Genomic DNA, 20,498 nt, shown 5'->3' on the forward strand with positions numbered 1-20,498 from the left:
TTTCCAAAATTTGAAAAGTATTTCAGTGAAAACTTCCGAGGATTTCCAGTGTATTTTGGCAAGAAAGGGTAATCATGCCAATTATTTCTGGGAAGCATATTTTATCCTCATGAACTAGGAAAAAAAAAAGCCAAACCCTATATTTGTGGAGAAAAATGTAATTAGAAGACATAAGTCATGAGGAGGGATTTTGAGGGCAGTCATATTTCTTGACAAAAAAAGAAGCAGGATCCAGATTTCATAGTGTGAGCCTTTGATACAGACATCTGCCATGACACCTGAGCTGAGAGACAGGAGGAGAAGTGCCTAGCCCCACCTATAGGATATAAGACCCAGCAGTGATCCTGCTAAACAGTGAACCCAGAGACTGACAAGAAAGCATCACCTGATTCAACATTTCTAAGAAGCAGCTTTTAAACGTACAGAGATTAAAAGGAAATGAAAAACAGATAAAAGGATTTTATTATCTCCAGATTAATGGTATTTGTAGTTCAAGCCACCACCATTGCTCTGAAGGTTTCTGACTTCCCACACAGACCAGAACTGGTTATGGAGCTTTACAGAAGGAGGCTGGAGACATTTCTGTGACAGCTACAGGACAGTGCCAGCTGGCCCTTACATAGTGCACAAATCTGCCCATGCAGATTCATTCCCCATAAATGAAAGAGCTTCAAATAATGAAAGCTTCAAAACTCGTGCTCTCATGTGCTAAATAAGAAGAGGTATGCTTTTGTAATTATTTCTATGACCTGTATTTATCTCAGTAAAACTCTGGAGAAGGCTTCCATATATTAATGCTCTAAAATAACCAACTCTGTGTTTAGGTAGTTCCATTCAGATTGATGCCTTCAAGAAGGTACCTTAAAATGCCCCTGATCATTCATCTGCAATAACAACAACAACAACAATAACAGCAAAGAAAAGCCTGCAAGGGTCGTGAGATGCCCTGGCTTTGGTGATTGAGCCCATGAGAAGCTGGGCATAAATTAGGATTTGCTCTAAAATGGAAATGTGATATGCAACATTTTCCCTTTTGCATAAGTTAGTGTGGATCTGATCAGAGGAGAATCAAAGCCTTCAAACCGAGCCCAGGGGGTGAGGATGGCTTAGGTTATGATGCCAAAGCTGTCTGCACACTCACAAAGGAGCACAGCAGAGCAGTGAAGGGGAAATCAAAACAGTACCCTGCCCACAGACTCCCATGGCATCAGCTCATCCAAGGCCTGTCTCCACAAGCTCAGAGGAGCTCAGGCAGAGTGGAATGCAAGTTAAGGACACTTAATAAAGGGACTGCACCCTGTCCAGGACCCTTCTATGGCTGTTCCAGGAGAGCTTCAGACCCAGTGTCCTGGTGGGAAGATGGTCCATCAGAATGATCAGTGCAGGAGAACTTTTGAAGTCTGGCAGGGGCTGCTGTCTGGGGGTATAGGCACATAAAGAAATGCAGAGGAACAATCTCTCGTGATTGCACGTGACCTATTATGTCAGGATTGCATGACAGGTATGAAGCAACTGTGAGGAAACAAATTATGTACCAGCCTGCATGATACTACTAATGTTGCCTTTACAATATAGATACTACTGAAACGGAGATGAAAAATAACTAATCATCAGTAACAGATCAGGGTAGATTTTCTTAACTTCTCTAAAAGACCCTTTGGGCCAGAGAACTGATGTGTTGTACACATTTCTTGCAACCTCCTTCATCTTTTCTTTTCCTCTAGAATAGCAGAGTCTATTTCATGCTGGTCACTTTTCCTGAAAAGGTCAAAACTTGTCATAATATCTGATTATCGATTATCTAGACAAGCATACCTTGCTCTTTCTTCTACCCAGAATTTCCCTGCTTATCTCATATATCCCACAATCCCCAAATTCTAGACGCTGAAATGTCTCTAGCTTCTTTTCAGCATTTATTCTCTCTTTGAATTCCTCTTCTGTATATTTGGCATCCGCCAACTCCTTCACCATTTGTTCAAGCCAATTGGTTCCTAAAAGGATAAAGACACCAGTAGGACATCCATTACACTTCACTTTTTCATGTACACCTGGCTGATGGTATACTCTCAATTGGTTTCAAGTCAACCAAGTTTCAAGTTTGGTTCAATGTTGTACTTTAACCTTCCAACAAATGTGTATGCGCTGATTTTCACAGCAATGGAATTAATTTTCCCCATAGTGCCTGTTATGGAGCTATGTGTTGAATTTGTGCTGAAAACAATGTTGGTAACACAGAGATGTTTTAGTCATTGCTGGCAGTAATTACACAGTGTCAGGGCCTCCTCTGATTCTCACACTGAGCTGCCAGAGAGTAGCTTGAAGGTGCACAAGAAATTAAAAGGGGACACAGATGGGACAGCTGACCCCAACTGATCCAAGGATTATTCTCTTCCATATGGAGTCATGCTCAGCAATAAAATGTGAGGGAAGAAGAAGGAAAGAGAGATGCTGAGAGCTAAGGCACTTGTCTTACCATGTCACTGTCATGGGTGATGGAGCCCTGGACACAGCTGAACATTTGACTGGTGGAAGGATAGAATGAATTCCTTACTTTGCTTTGCTTGCACACATAGCTCTTGCTTCAGGTATTTAATTGTCTTTATTTCAGCCATGACTCCTCTCACTCGGTTTCCCTCCCCCATCCCATTGCAGGTGAAAGAGTGAGTGGCCCTGTGGGGCCACTGAGTTGAGCTGGGAGTTTCCAGCTGAGGGTAAATCACAGCCCTGGTGAATAATCAACCAGGGTGTGCCCAAGGTCAAAGGGGCAGAGCTGTTGAGCAGATACTGTGGAGTGCTACCCTGCTGGCTTCAGGGTCACATCTCATCCCTTGCCAGAAGCAGAAGCAGACCTCTATTGCTCTTTTCAACTCCTTTCAACTTCCCTACTTATTGGTTACCACACACTACTCCAGAAATGGATACACATCCCAGGGTAAAGGTTCCTTGCAGGCAATGGCTCTGTCCTGTATCCAGGCACTGTAAGGCAATGTCCAGACCTGAGGACAGGTATCACTCAAACCAGATTTCTCAGGATGAAATACTCACATCTGAGAATTTTGTGTCATTCAGTCTGACAGGAAGGACACTTGCATGTGAAGTTTTAGTGCAATATGGGAATCAAACTCTACATGTACTACTCACTTCCTTTTCTCTGTCCTCATGTCCATAATTTAATCTTTGGGTGGAATTGTTCCTTCTGGGGCTGTTAGTTGTGTTCTGGGGGACACCTTTTTAGAAGGTAAGGAGTGCTGAGATGGTGAAATGGGTATTTCCACTGGTCATCCCAACAGAGAACAGGCAATACAGGAAGGTGAATTACCCTGTGAAAGGACCTTTCACTCTCTTTCGTGCCCTTGAATACAGTATGGGTCTCATTCACTACACTTAGATAAAACCCTCTTATCACATCCTTGTCTCTTTCTTCATAAATGGATGTTAGACACAAGATTAATTAAACATGAGACATTAGCAAATGAAAATCGTACCTGCAACACTTGGAAGATTGCATAAAATTACTTACAAATAATAATTTAAAATTATTCATCTGGTGTCCCAAAATGTAGAACCATCAAAATAGACCATTTTATTGGAAATAATACTTTCTCTATCAGTACTATTTTACTCTTAAAAGTTGAAGACACTCTTCATATATTATGCTTTCTGGAAGCTTTCTTTTAGTTATCCTTTTCAGCTCTTTGTTCATAAGATAATTCTGAATTGCTGAGGAAAATTTCTTTCTCTTCTCCAGTACTAAAGAGTATGGGCAACAAGAAATTATCATATTTTTCATTCTTTAGGCCAGCTGCCTAAGAAATTTCCTTTACAGCCATCTGCCTGAATCCTGAGGAAGCCAGATCACTAAAATACCTCAGCATGAAATGTAGCAACCTGTCCCCCGGGCCACTGGGGACACAGGTGCCTCCAGCTCCTTCAACCCTCAGACTCTGCTCTCTGCTCATGACCAGGGTCTCCAGTGCTGCCACAGCCAGATGTCTGTCTGTCTGTCTGTCAGGAGCTGCACACAAGGGGGGTCACAGCAGCCCTGTCTCTCTAGAGAGGCTCAGGGCAACCAGGGATCCTGAGCATGCCAGCAATCCAAGTCCCAGTCCCAGCACTGTCTGCGCAGCAGCCAAAGTGTCTTGGGCTGTGCAGCTCAGTCAATGTGGAACAGCCCCCGTGCTCCTCAGGGACAACTCTGAGTTGCTCAGTTAGCCACAGGAAGATCTGCCTTGGATGGAAATGCTGTCATCAGGAGCATTTGCAGTACACCATAAAGAGAAGATGCACCTGAATGGAAGACTCAGCCTAACTTTACTCTAGGAAATGGAATGAGGAAAGGACATGAAGTGGAAGATGGATTAATATAATTTTTCTGATTTGTTCATTCTCCGTAAAGCAAACAGTCAAAAATATAATATAAACATAATTTCATTGAAAATTTCTCTGTATAGGCATCATAGGCAATAAAATAGACTTAACCAAAAAGAAAGGTACTTTTCATTTTTTTTTCTTTATGATTGGTAAGAAACTAGAAGTAATTGTCATGGTTTGACGCTGGTCCGATGCCATTGTCCCCATGAAAATATATTTTCCCTAGTTTCTGCTGTGAGATGTGACCAGGATTAGAGCAAAGCAGGTTCCAACTTAGGAATGCAGAAAAAAAACTTTATTACCCTGCAACTATATTTAAAAAGAAACACGTACAGAACTCAGAAGGAAACCTTCCAAAAACCTTCCTCCTCCCCCCACCAAATTTTCAGTACATCACAGTAGGACAAAACCTTGGATTCTCAATTCAGCTACCACCCCTCTGATAACCAACTCTCCGTCCATCACGTCCCTTCAGATAATGATTTCTCAGTTCATCAAAAGAGAGGAGTCCCACTTGTACCATAGGCTTCCCCAGGAAAAACAGTTGAAACCTTGTGTGTTTCCATGTCACATGTAGAAACACCACCCAGAGAGCATTTGCCATTGTGACCTCTTCCTTCCCTGTACAGGCTCTCACCACTGCCCATGGACCAGAGCTGCTTCTAGGGTTCCCTTTTTAAGGATGCTTTGCCTACTTCCAAAAAAAGCACAGTCTCTCACTTTTGGGACATCTGTCCCCCCCAGATTCACTCCCTGGGTCGAGTGCTCTCAAGAACAGAGATCTTCTCTTCTACTGAAGATCGAGGGCACCACCAACCTCCTCACCCGTCATGTGTTCACGCACTCCTTCACATAACATCACTGCATTCTCTTGGCTCCTAGCCATTGCCTCCCCCTAAATGCAGTCTCTGTGTCACAGGAAAAACAAAATGGTTCCGTCCATGGCTGTACAAGAAAAGTCCAGCCAAAGGCCACTCCATCATCTACTCCCACCTAGGATTCTTCTAAGCTTCTCTCGGATATCTTTCACTTGCACAAACTTGCATCACACTGGCCCGTTTCCTCCTATTTCATCTCTGTCTCTCTTCTCATTCAGCTCCAGGAGGATCAGCATTTGTAAGGTTTCCATCATCCAAGAAAAGGGTTAAAATCTCGGGCTCTGCCAGCCCAGAACTCCTGCGCTGCCCTGCTGGGCACCTTCTCTCGCTGCACCCTCGCTGTGCCCCCCACTTCTCCTTCGGTCATGCTGCCAGTACAGGATATCCAATTTCAGGGGGGCACAGGCACAAAAACAGGCGCTCTCTCCCTCTCTCTCTCCGGAGGGGGGGATGACTCCACCCTCCCATCCTTCAGGGGCCTTCACCTCCCCTCTCTCTCCTAGGCCCTACCTCACCCGGCCGCATGGCTTCCCCTCGCCCACCCAGCCCGCAGCCGCATCGGGGCAGGGGGGCTCTGACCTCTTTCACCAACCGGAACCAAGAGAGCTTCCCCCTCTGAGATCTCTGCTTTTAACCCCCTGTGTTATCAGAGACTTATCCGTGTCCTCAGTGGCCATACCAGGTGGCAATATTCAAATCTGAGCACCTATTGGTTTGACCACAGCATCCCAAAAAACTCACTTCTTTCAAACCAGGACACTAGAAACTCTCAGAGCTCTGTTATTGTGTCAGTCAATTATGTCTTACCTTCAAAACAGGTTCCCAAGTGTCACAGACCACACAGGCTGACCACAAAGAGAACCTTCTGAAAAACCTCCAGGAAGATGTTCCAGGACAGCGCAGCAGCACCTTGGAGCTGGCCAGAGCATGCTGGACTCTCTCTCAAGGTACTGTTTTCCCTTCCTGAAAATGCGGCCGTTTGTAGTTTGTGTCTGCTGATGTGGAGGATTTCTCCCATAGAGGATGAAGTTCCTTTCTCTCCTTCAGAGGAGAAATTTATTGCCCTCTGGCAAAAATGGGATGAAGAGGATGGAATTCTCCTGTTGGAGACAGATTTCTATGACTTTTTTTGATGGGCAAAGCTTTTTGGGTTCTTTACGAATGTGCTCTATGCCCTCGATATTTTTGTATGGAAGTGCATGGATTCCATTTTCCAATTCGTTTTGGACCATGGGTTTGGTTACCCTGGGATCTATACAGCATTCAGAATGCTCCTTCTAGTTTTGAAACGGAGAGCAGCTGTTTTTCCCTGGATTGCTAACTGCAAAGGGCAAGCTCCATTTCCCCCGAATTCAGTGGAAGAAGACCCTTTGGAGGAAGATGAATCACTGCTTTCCAGCCCCCCTGCATCCCGGCGGGGGGAAAAGTTTTGCCAGCAGCCGAAGAAGATTTTTACTGCGTCTTCGGAGGATGCTCAGATGGAGCCATTCCTTCCCCCCACTTCTCTCTCTCCGGGGAGATGGGAGCGGGCTGCACCGCCCCAGCCAGCGCCGGGAGCACTGCCCCTGGCAGCCCGGCAGGCCCTGCCCCGGCCAGCGCCACAAGCGCCTCCCAGACCCGCCCACGGCCGCCTCCCCGGGCGGTCCCACCCGCGCCTCCGCTGGCTTCCCCGCCTGAGCCTGAGAGCTCAGAAACGCCGCTCCCTGCAGCTGAGCTGTTGGTAGGCGACAGCGATCCTCCGCTGCCAACTCCCCCCGGCTGTTCCGCCGCTGCCCGTGCTGGCTCCGCCGCCTCCCGTGCACACTCCGCCAGCTTCTGCAACTGCGTCTCCACAGCTGACCCCAGAGCCAGGGGCAGAAGACACTGCCGACCCCGTGTCGTGCCCGCCGGCCTCTCCCGCAGAGGCAGAGAAGCCTGCGGTCCCGCCGCTCCCAGCAGCAGCTGTCGCGGCAGCTCCTGCACCCAGCGCGATTTCCCCCCCGAGTTTTTTGGGTTGTCCTGGGGCTGCCCCTGCGGGGGGAGCTGGGACAGGGAAAGAGGGCATCACCGCTCCTTCTATGGAGCCGGCATGGCCCGACAGCTGGGGGCGGGGGCAGCCCATCTGCCGGCGTTCAAGATCAGCATTCTTGGCTGGTTGGGAGCTGTTTGGTCTGTTGCTGCCCCATGGAGGTTGCCATCTCTGCCGCCCCTTGCGTGCCCCAGCGGCGAGGGGCAGGTGGGTTCTGCCGAAAGTTCTGCCTTTGGTCCCCAGCCCAGAGGGGATGGTGCCGTGAGGCAGATGGGAGACACATCTGTTGCATTTGCATTGCAGAGGCAGAAGGCATAGCTGGAAGAGATCATGGCTTTTTTGCTGTGGGGAAGAAACATTCCTAGACCCGAGATGAGGGCACTTGGGACTGCTTCTATTTCCCTGCTGCTGGCCTGCCTTGGTGTTTTAGGGGAAAAGAAGCGTCTCACCACCCGTTCTGCCATTGTACTGGCAGCAGGGTGCAGGCCTGTGGCAAGGCAGAGCCTGCCTGCCTCGTGGGTTTGGCCTGGGCTGTTGGGGCCAGGGCCTGCCAAGGCCTTTCTGTGGCTGCTCTGCTGCTGCTGCTCTTTTCGATCACAAAAAAAAAAAAAAAAAAAAAAAAAAAAAAAAAAAAAATTAAGAGAGCTGAATATTGAATAGCTGGCAGCAGCTCTGAAGAATTGAAGGGCCAAAAATTACTTTCAGTCCAAAGTGTTCAATAAAGGGCTGTGGCCAAGACATTCCAGAAGTTGTCTCAAAATTGTTTGAAATTGTTTGATGACTGTTTGCTTTTGATAACTATTGATGGACTTTTCTGCAGCAAGCCTGTTTCAGGACCAAAAAGGACTTTCAGATATGTCCAAAAGGAACATCTTCAGTCCATGGACTTTTCCTGAAGCTCAGCTGCTTGGACTGGGATTTTCTTTGCATTGTTTTTGTATTTTCTTATATTGTAAGATTGTTTTAGTGATTTGATAGAATTGTATGTTTTACAGGTGAAGAAATTCCCTGTTCATTTCACACCAGCACTTGATTGAGATTTTAATTGGCAACAGATAACCTGCCAAGTGTTTGTTCTTTCCTCTGCATGTGCACAGCAGAGAAAATTACTAACACTTTTCTTTTTAATTTAATAGAATTTAAAAGGTGAAATGTCACAGACATCTTTTGTGAAAAATCCTTTCTTTGGGATTTTTCTCCCTTCTGAGAAGCTGTGGCCTCAGCAACAAATGTAAACAATGGTTATTTGCTGCTGTGGGATGTAACAGGTGGATCCATGATTGGTGTCCTGTGGATGTTTGGATTTATTGACCACTCACAGCAGAGCTGGGTCTTGCTTTCTGCCGGGACACAGACCTTTGTTATTCATTCCTTTTCTGTTCTTAGCTTAGCTAGCTTCTGAGAACTTTCCTTCTATTCCTATGAGCATAGTAATAATGTAATATATATCATAAAATAATAAATCAAGCCTTCTGAACATGAGGTCAACATTCTCGTCTCCTTTCTTCATCCTGAAGACCCTTGCAAGCTCAGTAACACCCAAGTTTTTCTGAATTGATTCTCACACTTACTGGCCTCATCTCTGCTTACTTTTCACTCCCTCAAAATGTCACTCATCCATCAAATTTCCTTGTCTACATTCATTTTGGCATGTTTGCCTTTTCCATCTTCCATTCTTCCACCTCTTTACCTACCCTGAATACAAGGGCCCACTGAGTATCTCAAAAGGTGCAAAAGCACATGAGATGTTACTGCTCTGAATAGCTCTGTCCTTCAGAGTGAGATTGTTAAGGGGACAAAGGGTCTGAATTCAAGCCTTGGGATGACATAGGAGAGGATAAAAATGCAGAAACAGGTCATGGTCTGGTTTTCAACCAGATTAGCAAGACCAGAATAATATCTGAGCCTTTTTGTTCTAGGACTGTCATCATGTCAGTCCTTGCTAAGTGATTCCTCTGGTGTTTTTATGCCAGTTGCTGCCTGACTGATTTACCCCATCAAGTACTTTTTACTTTGGCTTCCCTTTTCTAAACATAGAGTTTTACATTTACCTTTACCAAATTTTGTATTCTCTCATCTTCTCAATGTGTAATATTTCAAATTGTTTTGCCATTTTTCTTATGTCCTAGGGTGACTTTAAGATGCTTGTATCCCCATTCATGAGTTCTGTTAATGCTGGATATTATGTCCTGTACCCTTAAGACTGGCTCTGAAGAGCGAAAGTTTTGTTTGGTTTTTCTTATCATCCTGGCTGGGACACAGAGACTGCAGCTTTTCTTTTTACTGCTTTTGCTTTTCACTTCGCTCTCTCTCTTGTTTGCTTCTGCTTCGCTTCTGCTTGCTTCTGCTTTTGCTTATTAGCTATTTTAGCTAAACAGTCCAATTTCTTCCTGGACTGTTTCTCCTTTCCTTCTTTTTCCGACCATCTCGAACCTGCTCCGGACTGGGACCTGGGAACACCGAGAGTTTACACCTTATGGCTGCAGCAGCTGCCCCAGAGCCAGAGGGACTGAGAAGAGAGGGACCACCCCCGACAGAGACTTTCTGAATTTGTCATCTTTTTTCAGAGTGGTGTCATCCAGTATTGTTCATTTTGTGTGCTGGGGGGTGCTGTGCCTGTTAAATAAAAAGGTTCTTTCCACCTCTCTCTGAGGAATTCTTCCCGAACCAGTTGGGGGGAGGGGCTGTGTAGGTTTGCTTTTGGGAAGGGCCCTCCTTTGGAAATTCTCTACCAAATTTGCCCTAAACCAGGACAAAATCTTCAGCCCTCTATTCTGATCCCCAGACTTTACAAGTCAGTCATTTATGATAGTGTATGATATTAGTCTACCATCAGTGTTAAAAACAAGATTGAATGTGATCAGAACTCACCACTAAAGGAGATTACTGTAATTGCCCTCCCAGTTCTGCTGTCAACCAGTATATGCAGTGTGACCATAAGCAAACTATTGCAAACAAGTTCATCATATCCATGGGAACAAGTAGATATTCCTGAAAGTATTGCTGCTGCTGTCATTGCTTCTGAATGCCTTGTATTGCTGTTGCATGAATTTCTAAGTCTACTCCCAGTACTATCATTTTTATAACCACATATGTACATTACTGTCTCCACAACAAGTTGTGTTGTTTTAGTCACATAATTTCAGACCCTCCAATGCTGTCATCTCTTGTATTTTCTCTCAGTGGCTTATTGAAGAGGTATGTTATCTTAAGGAGGATCACCAAATTCTTAACTATAATTTTTATTTACTCTTTAATTTTCTTCAAAATGTTCCATGGTTGGGTGCTTTGTCATTTTTGCTACTACATTTCTAAGTATCAAGTTAAGGAGACGGTCATATTGTGATTCTTCCATCTCAAGTTTTCAAGCACTGCTGTTTTGTATATTCTCCTCCAGGAATCTGCTACATTTCTGCTTGCTTACAGATAACTTGTAGTTGTTCAAAGATGCCTTGCCACGGGATTATCTGCTGCTCTTCTTTTGAGTCCATTCATTTCTTTTCTAAATATTCTAAGTATTCCAATTTCTTCTAGCATTCCAATTTCTTTCCAAACCTCTGCATGTCCACTTATGTCCAAGAAGAATCAACCAGCTTTTGAAGAATTAAACAAAAAGTCTTTGAATATTTCATTCTTTCCAACTCTTTTATTTTTACACCTTTTCTGCTCAGTTGAGGGATCTATAAGTTGGCTGGGGTTACTCCAGATATTAATTCAACTATACTTAGAGTACCTTATTTTGCATTATGTTTCCAGAACAGGTCCCTGGAAAAATCTGAAATACTCTGTCTAGAGCGGCAAATCCCAATGGCAGTACAAGAGACCTGGGCAGAGCAATGTCTCGCACCATCACTCTTGAGAACACCACTGTCTCAGTGGAGACATTTTCAAGAATGACACAAAGAAAGCAGAGAGGTTCTAAGGGAAGACCAAAAAGTTGAGACACTTCAAGGTCAACCTCAACACAGTTTCCAGTGCTTAAAGGGCGGCTACAAAGAGGATAAAGGCTCAAAACCAGACACCACATGGAGAAGAAAGGAGGCAGTGAGGTCAAGTTTCAATAGGGGATGTTTAATCTTGATAAATGAAGAAAGTTCCTTACAGCAAGAACAACCATTTGCTGGAACAATGCCCATAGAAATGAGGGAGAATCCTCATCACTGGAGGTTTTCAAGACATGATATCTAGATAGAATCTCATCCAGGCTCCCTTTCCCATGAAAGGTTGTACCAGATGATTTTTCAAGGTCTCTTCCAACCCAAGCAGCTCTATGATCCTATAGAAAGGAGTGCTTCCAAGTGACTCTTGGATGTTAACATCAGCCCATAATCTGAAATCCATATTGATATTTTCAATTCAGAGAGAATAAGAGACTTAAGAATGCAGATCCATATTCCCCTTCATTCAGCTTTCTCTAGCTTTGATTTATTTTGTGCTGAATTCATGGAGGATCTCCTTTGATATTAGGCTTCTGTTATATCTCTATTTTGGCTAGTGATATTTTCTGTGAAGATGTTGACTAATTGGAAACAATTTTGAAGAAAAATTAATCTGCATACTAAATAATTAGAAATCATCTATGAAGACAGAATGTGTCTAGAAAGAAAAGAGGCATTTTCTTCCAGGTGAAACCTTGAACAGGGCTATTAGGTTTTTGTAAATATAATTAGTTGCCATCTTCTTCAGCAAATGAGTGTAGCCTGAAGTCTCACACTAAAACAAAAGGCTCGTCACTGTCACTGTAAAGGCTGCTGCAATGACTCCTACATTAATTCTAAGGTGCTTGGAACCTTTGATCTAGGTTTCCAGTGTAAAGCATTCAGATGGTCTGAGTCTGCCTTGCAGAGTTCTTGTTCTAACCATATTTCATTTGTCTTCAGGCTTTGCAGTACAAGTCATACTTCAACTTTTTCCCAAGTTTCGTTCCTGCTATATGTTCTTCAAATGCTCTGTCCATTTCCTTACTCTGATCATCAGTGAAAAGATTCTTCCAGTCACTTACACCACCTTCAAAGAAGCAGAAACAAACTCTTGAAAACCAAGATATTTCATTTTTTGTTCTATAGAACTGTCATTTTTATTGCATTGCACACAAAATCATGTTGATCCATTTTCCAGATGGAACATTTTTTTTGCCAATATAATTTCGGGCAATCAATGGACTTACATATATATGTGAATCCCCTTTGCTAAAATGCAAAGGAACACACTGCACTCTAGGACACCATTTTCAAACAGGCAGCCTAAAATTCTGTTTCCCTCCATCTCTCTCCTCTAGTCAGCTATGACTAGTGAAGTGGAAGATCATGAGGAATTAATTAAGAATCACCGTCCAGGAGGCAGAGCTGCTCCTTTGGGAGCTTCAGTTTTTGTCCTGTTATTGCTTTAATAACTGGGTAAAAACTGAAATATAAAATGCAGAAATATTCAGAAATTCTGACAGGCAGGATGCTCTTCTCATGTCCATGTGCCACACACTATGCTGCAAAGGTTACTTCCTTCTCTTCCCTCTCTTGTGTCCTCCTGGATTCTTGCTAGCTTGGCTTACTTCTAATGTGTAAGAGTGATCAGGAATTTGGCAGTGGCCATCTCAGAAGATTCCCATACTCTCCTACAAAGTGTGGTCACGCCACTCAGGCTGAGTTTGGCCCAGTGCTGCCAGCTCCAAAGGCTGGGCACTTGGTGATCCAGGCACAGAGCTGGAGAGGAATTCAGACACATGACAGTTCCTCCTTCCTGCCAGCCACCTGTGAGCAGCCAAGAGTGGTTCTGCTGTGAGAGCCTTGCTGTGCATCTTCCTCACCTGTTCTCCTTGGATACTCTTCTCAAGCAATAAAGTGATAATCTGCTTGATACTACCTTACAATTCTAATGTGAGTGCAGGAGAAGGAACCAAAGGATGGCCCAAGTCCCAGAGAGTGCCACATTTCTACCTCTGAGCCACTTGGAGCTTCCTACCTTTGCGAAAGAGAATATTGCCAACTGAACCATGGGTCTTGTCTGAGTTTTTCTTCATGGACTGGAAGCTGCTCCTGTCTAGTACCAAATGGAGCTGCTCCTCATTCAGGGGAATTCCAAAGAAAGTAGCTATGTTTTTCACACTCAGGGCAGGATTCTAGAAAGAGGAAGGTAACATATGGCATGACTTTCAAACAAATGACTCTGCTTTCCAAGGTGTTTGCACTTCCCTATATCTCTCTGCTGGCTGCATACATAGGGTATTCACAGAGTTCACCAGGACTAGGGTGGGTCATAATGTTTCTCTTCTCCTTAAGTATTTTGGAGGAGACATGAGCTGCCTTCCTGTAGATTACAAAATATTATATATGATTTACAGTTGTGTAAAATATACACTGCTGAAAATACAAGAGCTCCTCCCCAAAGATTGATTAGTGTTGATTTTGGTTTGAAAGTATTTGGGCTTATATTACACAACACACAGAATGACCGGGTTTGAAGACACCTTAGAGATCATCGAGTCCAACCCATGCTCTAACACCTCAACTAAACCACGGTATTGAATGCCATATCCAGTCTTACAGATAAATAAAAAACAAGAATCATTTTCACAAGCAAAATTTTAAGAGAAAAATTGAAATTTAAAATTTGAATTTCACCACTTCTTCCCTTAAAACAGATTCTTAAAATAAGAATCTGTCTTACACATCTTGGATACCCTGCATCTGTAATGGTGTATTGATTCAGGAAAAAAATGTCCCTTCAAGTATAAAGTATTTGTAACTATTGATAACCTTACCTCTTTCATCTCTTCATAAGTTATTGTCATAATATTTTCTTTGTCTGCATACTTGTTCCATTCAGAGAGGTATTCAAAATAGCATCCCCAGGCCACTAAATAAAACAAAATGCATCTAAGAGAAAGCATAAATTATGATTACACAAGATTTGCTCATTAAGTTTAGTCAGAAAAGGTGTTATTAATCATGTCTATGAGAGAGTTTACACCGTTTGGTGGGAATTGTAGGTTGAGCTCGAGACTCAGACATAAGATATTATTTGTAAGTCATTATTTGGTTGTATTTCAAGACAGCTTTGAGTCCACCAAAAAAGCTATCCTCTTGCCAACCATCTTATAAGACTGCCTTAATCCAGTCTAAAACCTTGTTGAACACCCCTTTCTGCTAATCATGTGGTACCCAAATCTCATAACTATAAACCAGTGCTATCACTTTTTCTCTTTTTTAATGCATTGGTATTTGTCCCCTTTTTAGTGCACTAGACTTAGTCCAAATAATTCCTTTCATTCAATTTGCCATTCAGGTGATTATATATCACCATGGGCACATGATGTTGGATATGGGAGGGCAAGAGGTAAAGGGGACCAGAGATAGAGATAAGGAAGAACTGCATCTTCCAGGAAAAATACCAGTTTGTACAAATTTTAAAAGACTGTAGAAGTGCACTTTTAACAAATACTTATCCTCAAGCAGTAAGGCGAGCATGGAAAATTTCTAATTCTCTGTCTTTAATCTCTGGTTTGTACTGTAAACAAAAAATTCCTAGAGAAGCTGATTTACCAAAGAACAAAGGTTTTTACACAAGAAAAAATCATTGGACAATTGACATAGACAGAAAATTATACTGTACTTTTCTTTGTCATGAAATCGGTGAAGAAATCATCCCAGGTCTCATAGGAGGGAAGAAGTGCCAAACCATTGGAATAATGGTAATAAGATGTAGCAACATCTTTTGGATTACGAATCAGTAAAAATATCTAGAGAAAAATTGAATTAATTATTTATAGAGAAAGACAGAGCAGACTACAGCATAAAAAAAAGAAATAACAACAATATACTTTATAATTGCAGTTGGGGATTTCTAGTACCTTCTAGAAATCCTTGGGGATTTCTAGTGCTCCTTGCAGAAGTAGCAATTTCATTCCCAATTCAGAAGGTGCCGTATTTAACTTTACTTTGTTACCATAAGAAGATGGTTGCCTAGAATTACTATCTTTTACAGATGAACCTAATTATTTATGCAGCGTCTAGTTATCTTTTTTCAATACAAGCATAGTTCATCATTTAAGTGGCAGGGAAAATTCACAAAAATATAAATGCTCCTTGAAATTTGACGCATTGAAGCCCTAGTTGCAACAATGGCATAAAATTCCTCCCACAGGAAATCACATCAAAATCCATTTTGCCTCTGGAGGATTTGTTCAAACCCTGTAACTCTGTTGTGGAAACTGTCACAAAGGGGCCAATAAGGGCAAACTGTGGTTAGGTGAGGTGAATGGCAATTCTTAAACATGTAGAGCCTTAAAGATGTAGAAATGGCCAGGCTTAACGCGTAAGTAAAAAAGAGTGATTCTGAAAATTGGCAAGTACTACATTGGCTCTTTAAAAAAAATAAGAAATTTTGTTAATTGTTTGCTTTAATACATTAAAATCAGCACTCACCTTGGCATTGCTTTGGAAGATAGATTTGGGAAGATTTTCAGGACGGAGATGAGTAACCATAAATCTTGGAGAAGATAATTTGGTCATTCGCTTGAAGAATTGGATGAGGGAAAGTGGACAGTTCAGTTAGTACAAGTATTCTTTTCATTAACCTATGCTAAAATGTGGCCTTGATGAACTTATGTACAATTATTGGCTGATTGAAGTGGTTTTTTGGGTTTTTAGTGAGTGTTTTCCTGGGATATTAGTGGGCTGCTCTGAGTAGCTCTAATCTTCAAAAGCCCATGAGCAATTGGAAAAAGGACTATCCATTGCTAGTTCTCTTCAGTTATAATTCTCTTCTGTTCTGTTATACAAAGGATCAAATATAGATGTGGGGTACAGATTAGCAACCCGGGAATGCTGAGGCATCTCTTAAGACTCAGACAAGAGGTGAGGAGGAAGAGCTAGTAAAAGAGACAAATGGTAATATTACATGATTTGACACTTCATGAAGCTCTTCTTAAATACAAAAGATGCTATGTTGAATTTCTAAAGTTCTTATGTATCTCATGGGTATGTGCTTCTTTCAGTCCCAATGAAGTGTTTATTTATTTGTATGTGTTCTGTATTTGACAGTCCAGGGTAAATTACTCCTGACCAGATGCCACATAAATAAAATGGGAAATATCTTATCAAACAATGGAATAGTTCATATATCATATATTCAGTATTTGAAGCACATAATGTTGATCATTTCCATACACATTCTGTTCCCACCTCATATTTCCCAGCATCTCCAACTTCAAGGTAGGGGAATTCTGCCGATTCTTCAGCATTTACACTGCTTTCACTACCTGGTGTTTTCTTTTGAGATATGGCTATCAGATCAGTTAAGATTTGACTTAGCCAGTTTGTGCCTGAAAGAAGAAAAATACAGAAGTGCTTGTAAAACTTTTAGAATGGACAGAAATGGATTTACCAGGGAAGTCAAGAGGTGCTAGTACTACCAGGTGAGTTACCTGGTCTCCTTTCATGCCATACAATCACAGCTGACTGTCTGGTCAACCACCACCCAGGATCCTACCTTTGCTCCTCATAAGGACATATATCTCCAACTCGAACATTTCAGTACACCATAAAGCAATTTGTATACTGTAAACTGACTAATCAGGGAGAAGAACCATTGAGATTCAACTAGGAAAACATGCATGTAATAAATTTTATTGTGACAAATGTAAGGGAGACTGAGGTGGTAAACTTGTACTTAAAAAACTTAATGTATTAAGTGTTTTCTGGTGAGCTGGAAATATCTTTGTAAGAAGGATTGGTCACAGTACTTCCAGATTTGAGCAAAGCTAGATCAAAAAATTGTGCGCACATTTTCTTTAGCAGCCAGAAAATTTTCTCTGAAGTGACATTTCCTAGACCCACTTATTATCTTTTTCTTCAAAAGATAACAAAGAGCCTGCATAGCTCTCGCATCTCTGATTTACCATGTCCTGACTTCTGGACACTGGATGCCTACATATTTCTCACTGCAATCTTATCTAGTGTATTCCAGTGCATAACATTTCTCCAAAAAGAAAATACAATGAAATAGCAAAAACTGCACAATCCTGTCAGCAGTGACTATTCACTGAAAAGAGTGTGAACCAATTGCTGTAAGAGAGGAACAGCAAGATTAAAGTGTATATGAGGCAGATCTGGTCCAAACCTTTAGCTTTCATGTGGACCAGAGCTTTGAGGCAGATTGAGGAAATACGTAGGGTAAACTTGCAACCCCAGGAAAGATGTCCTCTTGATTTTCCTTAAAGAATACTTAAAAACAATGGAATCACTTCAAGGACTACCAAAATATTTTTGATAGATATTTCCTTACATCTATGTGAAATAAACCAAAGGAGATGGAATGTACCATTTGAAGGTACTGAAGGCTCCATTGTCAAAACATAAAGCTCTTAACTTTACAAACATACATGTGGGAGCAGATTGTGTAATATCAGGAGATCAAATTACCTCTGGTGTAAAATACTGTGTTTTGATTCTCTCCAATTTGTGCATTTAACTTCATAACTATGAAAAGTAAAATCACAAAAAACATTTGATGCTATAGAAAAGAAAATCAGAATGTTTTTCACAGTCTAATGGAAAATTTCCTATATCAAATATTCAGGATTCATTTATTGTGCTTTTTGAGAAGGAAATCAGTTTTACAAAATTTAGTGAACATTCTAAATGGAATTATTTACTATAATATATAATATGTATCATATCATAAATATATTGCATATATTTGGCATAAACCTTGTGACTTGCTATTGCAGGAACTTGTTTATAAAAAGAATTAAAATATATTCACCGGATTTAGGGTATCCTGCCAAAATTACATCATCCCTTCTGGCTTCAAAGGACTCCAAGGCTTTGAAACTTTCAGGACTGCAAACAGTGGTAGGATAGAGAATTCCCTTATAAGAAAAGAGCAGTTCATCACGACGCATGGAGTTGGCAGCTGCTTCTGCATTTTCCACAAGACCAACAATTTTTTTCCTTGACTCCTCCATTCTTCTTCTCTCACTCACAAACACACAGGCTCTGTTACAGTGTGAAATGCTGTGTAGAAGGAGAAACCCACAGATTGTCCTTTAAAAGGTGCTTGGTTTCTTGTTCTTTTTTTTATTTCTTCATCCTATGTACAACACCGTACCTCTTTCTGAAGCTGTAAAGATATACTCAGCTCCTGTCAAAGACCTTATGTAATATGAACCTTTGAAATCAATAGAAGTTGAACATAAACTAAGAAGATAAGCAGACAAATGCAATTGCATTCTAGGATTAAGGGGTTAGATAATTTCTAAATATCATGCCTAAAATTCTGTGATTACAATACTGAGTTTATAAACAGAATAGAACAAAATAGAATTACATGAATCGCAGATTGGAATTGAAATGTGATGATCAAAATCGTCAAGGCAGTTCATCTCTTTCCAGTACTTACTGCTGGGATTTCTTTTTTTTCTTTATTATATCACCCATCATTCTCACCAAAGTTAGATAAAATGTGTTGGGACTGGGAGAGAAGATGTTCAGTGCACTAGAGACTGAGCTGAGGACACTCCTGTGAGTGTGGCCGGCTGCTCCCGGCCACTGGAGCCCAGGAGGGCACAGGGGCACAGGCACTCTTGGGCCACTCGTCAGACTGCACTACAGAGGCCTGTTTTTCTGGTGGTTACACAAAAATTACTCATTTCTACATTTCTTTAATGAGCTCAATCATTGTTTAACAACTGATCAGTGCTTAGGGAGGTGGTAATAATATAACCTGAGCTACACTGAGTAGTGTTTATCCTGCACTTCACATGATGAGCTGCTGACTGCAGTGACCCCAGTAAAGGAACTGGCTTTAGACTCAGGTTCAATATTTAAGTCTCTGGCAAAAGGATGGATATGTCACAAAAAATTAAAAATCATTCTCCCTCAAAATTTATGCCAAGAATTTACATGCCATCCTTTCTTATCTCCATCTCTTGACTGCTGCCTGTTGGGCACTGGAAGGAATCAGACCAGCAACCACATACCTGCATGCTTTTGCCATTTGCTACCCCTTAGGGATTCAAGAGAGATCCAGGGCTCTCCCTGGTCCCTGAGCCATAATGCTGTGCCCATGGGATGATCGAGCCCTAGATTTTTACATCTACTTTTTCCAGTCCATACAAAATCCTTTGCTTCTCCCTTCATCTTCCTTCTTTCTGTAAAACATTGTCAGCAAAGAAAGAATACCTATGTACAGGCATAATCTGAAACCAGTGGATATCACATGGCCTGGTCCATCTGATCAATGACGAGTGCCAAAGGGCACAAAGTTGGCATCACCTGCACCATTTATTTCACTGGCATCAGGTAAAATTTGCTGTCCTATGAAGTAGCACTTCTGGTGATTCTTGATGTGCAACTAGCCACCCTAGCAAAGCAAAAAGCAGCTTACTTTTCATCCTTATATTCCCTTGGCATTAAATTGTCATAGACTGACGATAAGAAGATGAGTTTACTTGGTATTTTTACCTGTTGACAAAAAAATTATTTGGGAAAAGCCTTCCTAAGGGTGGAAAAAGTGGGAAAATGACATGTAAATTATGAGCGTCATCTCATGCACTAGCATCATGTTGGAGTAGTGTTTCCAAAATGTGAAAAGTATTCCAGAGAAACCTTCCAAGGATTTCGAGTGTATTTTGGCAAGAAAGGGCAGTCAGGCCAATTATTCCTGGGAAGCATATTTTATCCTCATGAACTAGAAAAAAAAAAAAAAAAGCCAAACCCTATGTTTGTGGAGGAAAATCCTATTAGGAGACATAAGTAATGTGGAGGGATTTTGAGGGCAGTCATATTTCTTGATGAAAAAAAGTAGCAGGATCAAGGTTTCATAAAGTGAACCTTTGATACAAACATCTGCCATGGCACCTGAGTTGAGAGATGAGCTGAGAAGTGCCTAGCCCCACCCATGTGGTACACGACCCTCTGAGCCTGCTAAATAGTGAATCCAGAGACTGACAAGAAAGCATCACCTGATTCAAAATTTATAAGAAGCAGCTTTAAAACATATAATGATCAAAAGCAGATTAAAGGATTTGATTCTCTCCAGATTAATGGTATTTGTTGCTCAAGCCACCACTGTTACTCTGAAGGTCTCTGACTTCCCACACAGACCAGACCTGGTTATGGAGCTTTGCAGAAGGAGGCTGGAGACATTTCTGTGACAGCTACAGGACAGTGCCAGCTGGCTCTTACATAGTGCACAATTCTGCCCATGCAGATCCATTCCCTGTTAAATGAAACAGCTTCAAA

General features: G+C 41.9%; 1 protein-coding gene across 1 annotated transcript; it reads right to left on the bottom strand.

Moving 5' to 3' along the window:
* Window positions 1-11,307: 11,307 nt before the first annotated feature.
* On the bottom strand, window positions 11,308-18,391 carry LOC134415835 (sulfotransferase 6B1-like). The gene is made up of 7 exons (XM_063151719.1): window positions 18,019-18,391; window positions 16,437-16,576; window positions 15,678-15,767; window positions 14,866-14,992; window positions 14,015-14,109; window positions 13,216-13,372; window positions 11,308-12,264 (listed from the first exon to the last, which is right to left on the bottom strand). The coding sequence occupies exons 1-7, from the start codon at window positions 18,218-18,220 to the stop codon at window positions 12,134-12,136; spliced, it is 942 nt and encodes a 313-aa protein (XP_063007789.1). The 5' UTR covers window positions 18,221-18,391; the 3' UTR covers window positions 11,308-12,133.
* Between the last annotated feature and the right edge of the window lie 2,107 nt (window positions 18,392-20,498).

This window comes from Melospiza melodia, chromosome 3 (assembly GCF_035770615.1).
Source record: "Melospiza melodia melodia isolate bMelMel2 chromosome 3, bMelMel2.pri, whole genome shotgun sequence".
NCBI classification, from domain to species: Eukaryota; Metazoa; Chordata; class Aves; order Passeriformes; family Passerellidae; genus Melospiza; species Melospiza melodia.

Coding starts and splice junctions, on each gene's coding strand:
- LOC134415835 (XM_063151719.1), bottom strand. CDS start 18,220: ATGGAGGAGTCAAGGAAAAAAATTGTTGGTCTTGTGGAAAATGCAGAA. Junction 16,577..18,018: donor GGCAGGATACCCTAAATCCG/GTGAATATATTT, acceptor TTCTTCTTTCAG/GCACAAACTGGCTAAGTCAA. Junction 14,993..15,677: donor TCTTCCAAAGCAATGCCAAG/GTGAGTGCTGAT, acceptor ATTTTTCTCTAG/ATATTTTTACTGATTCGTAA.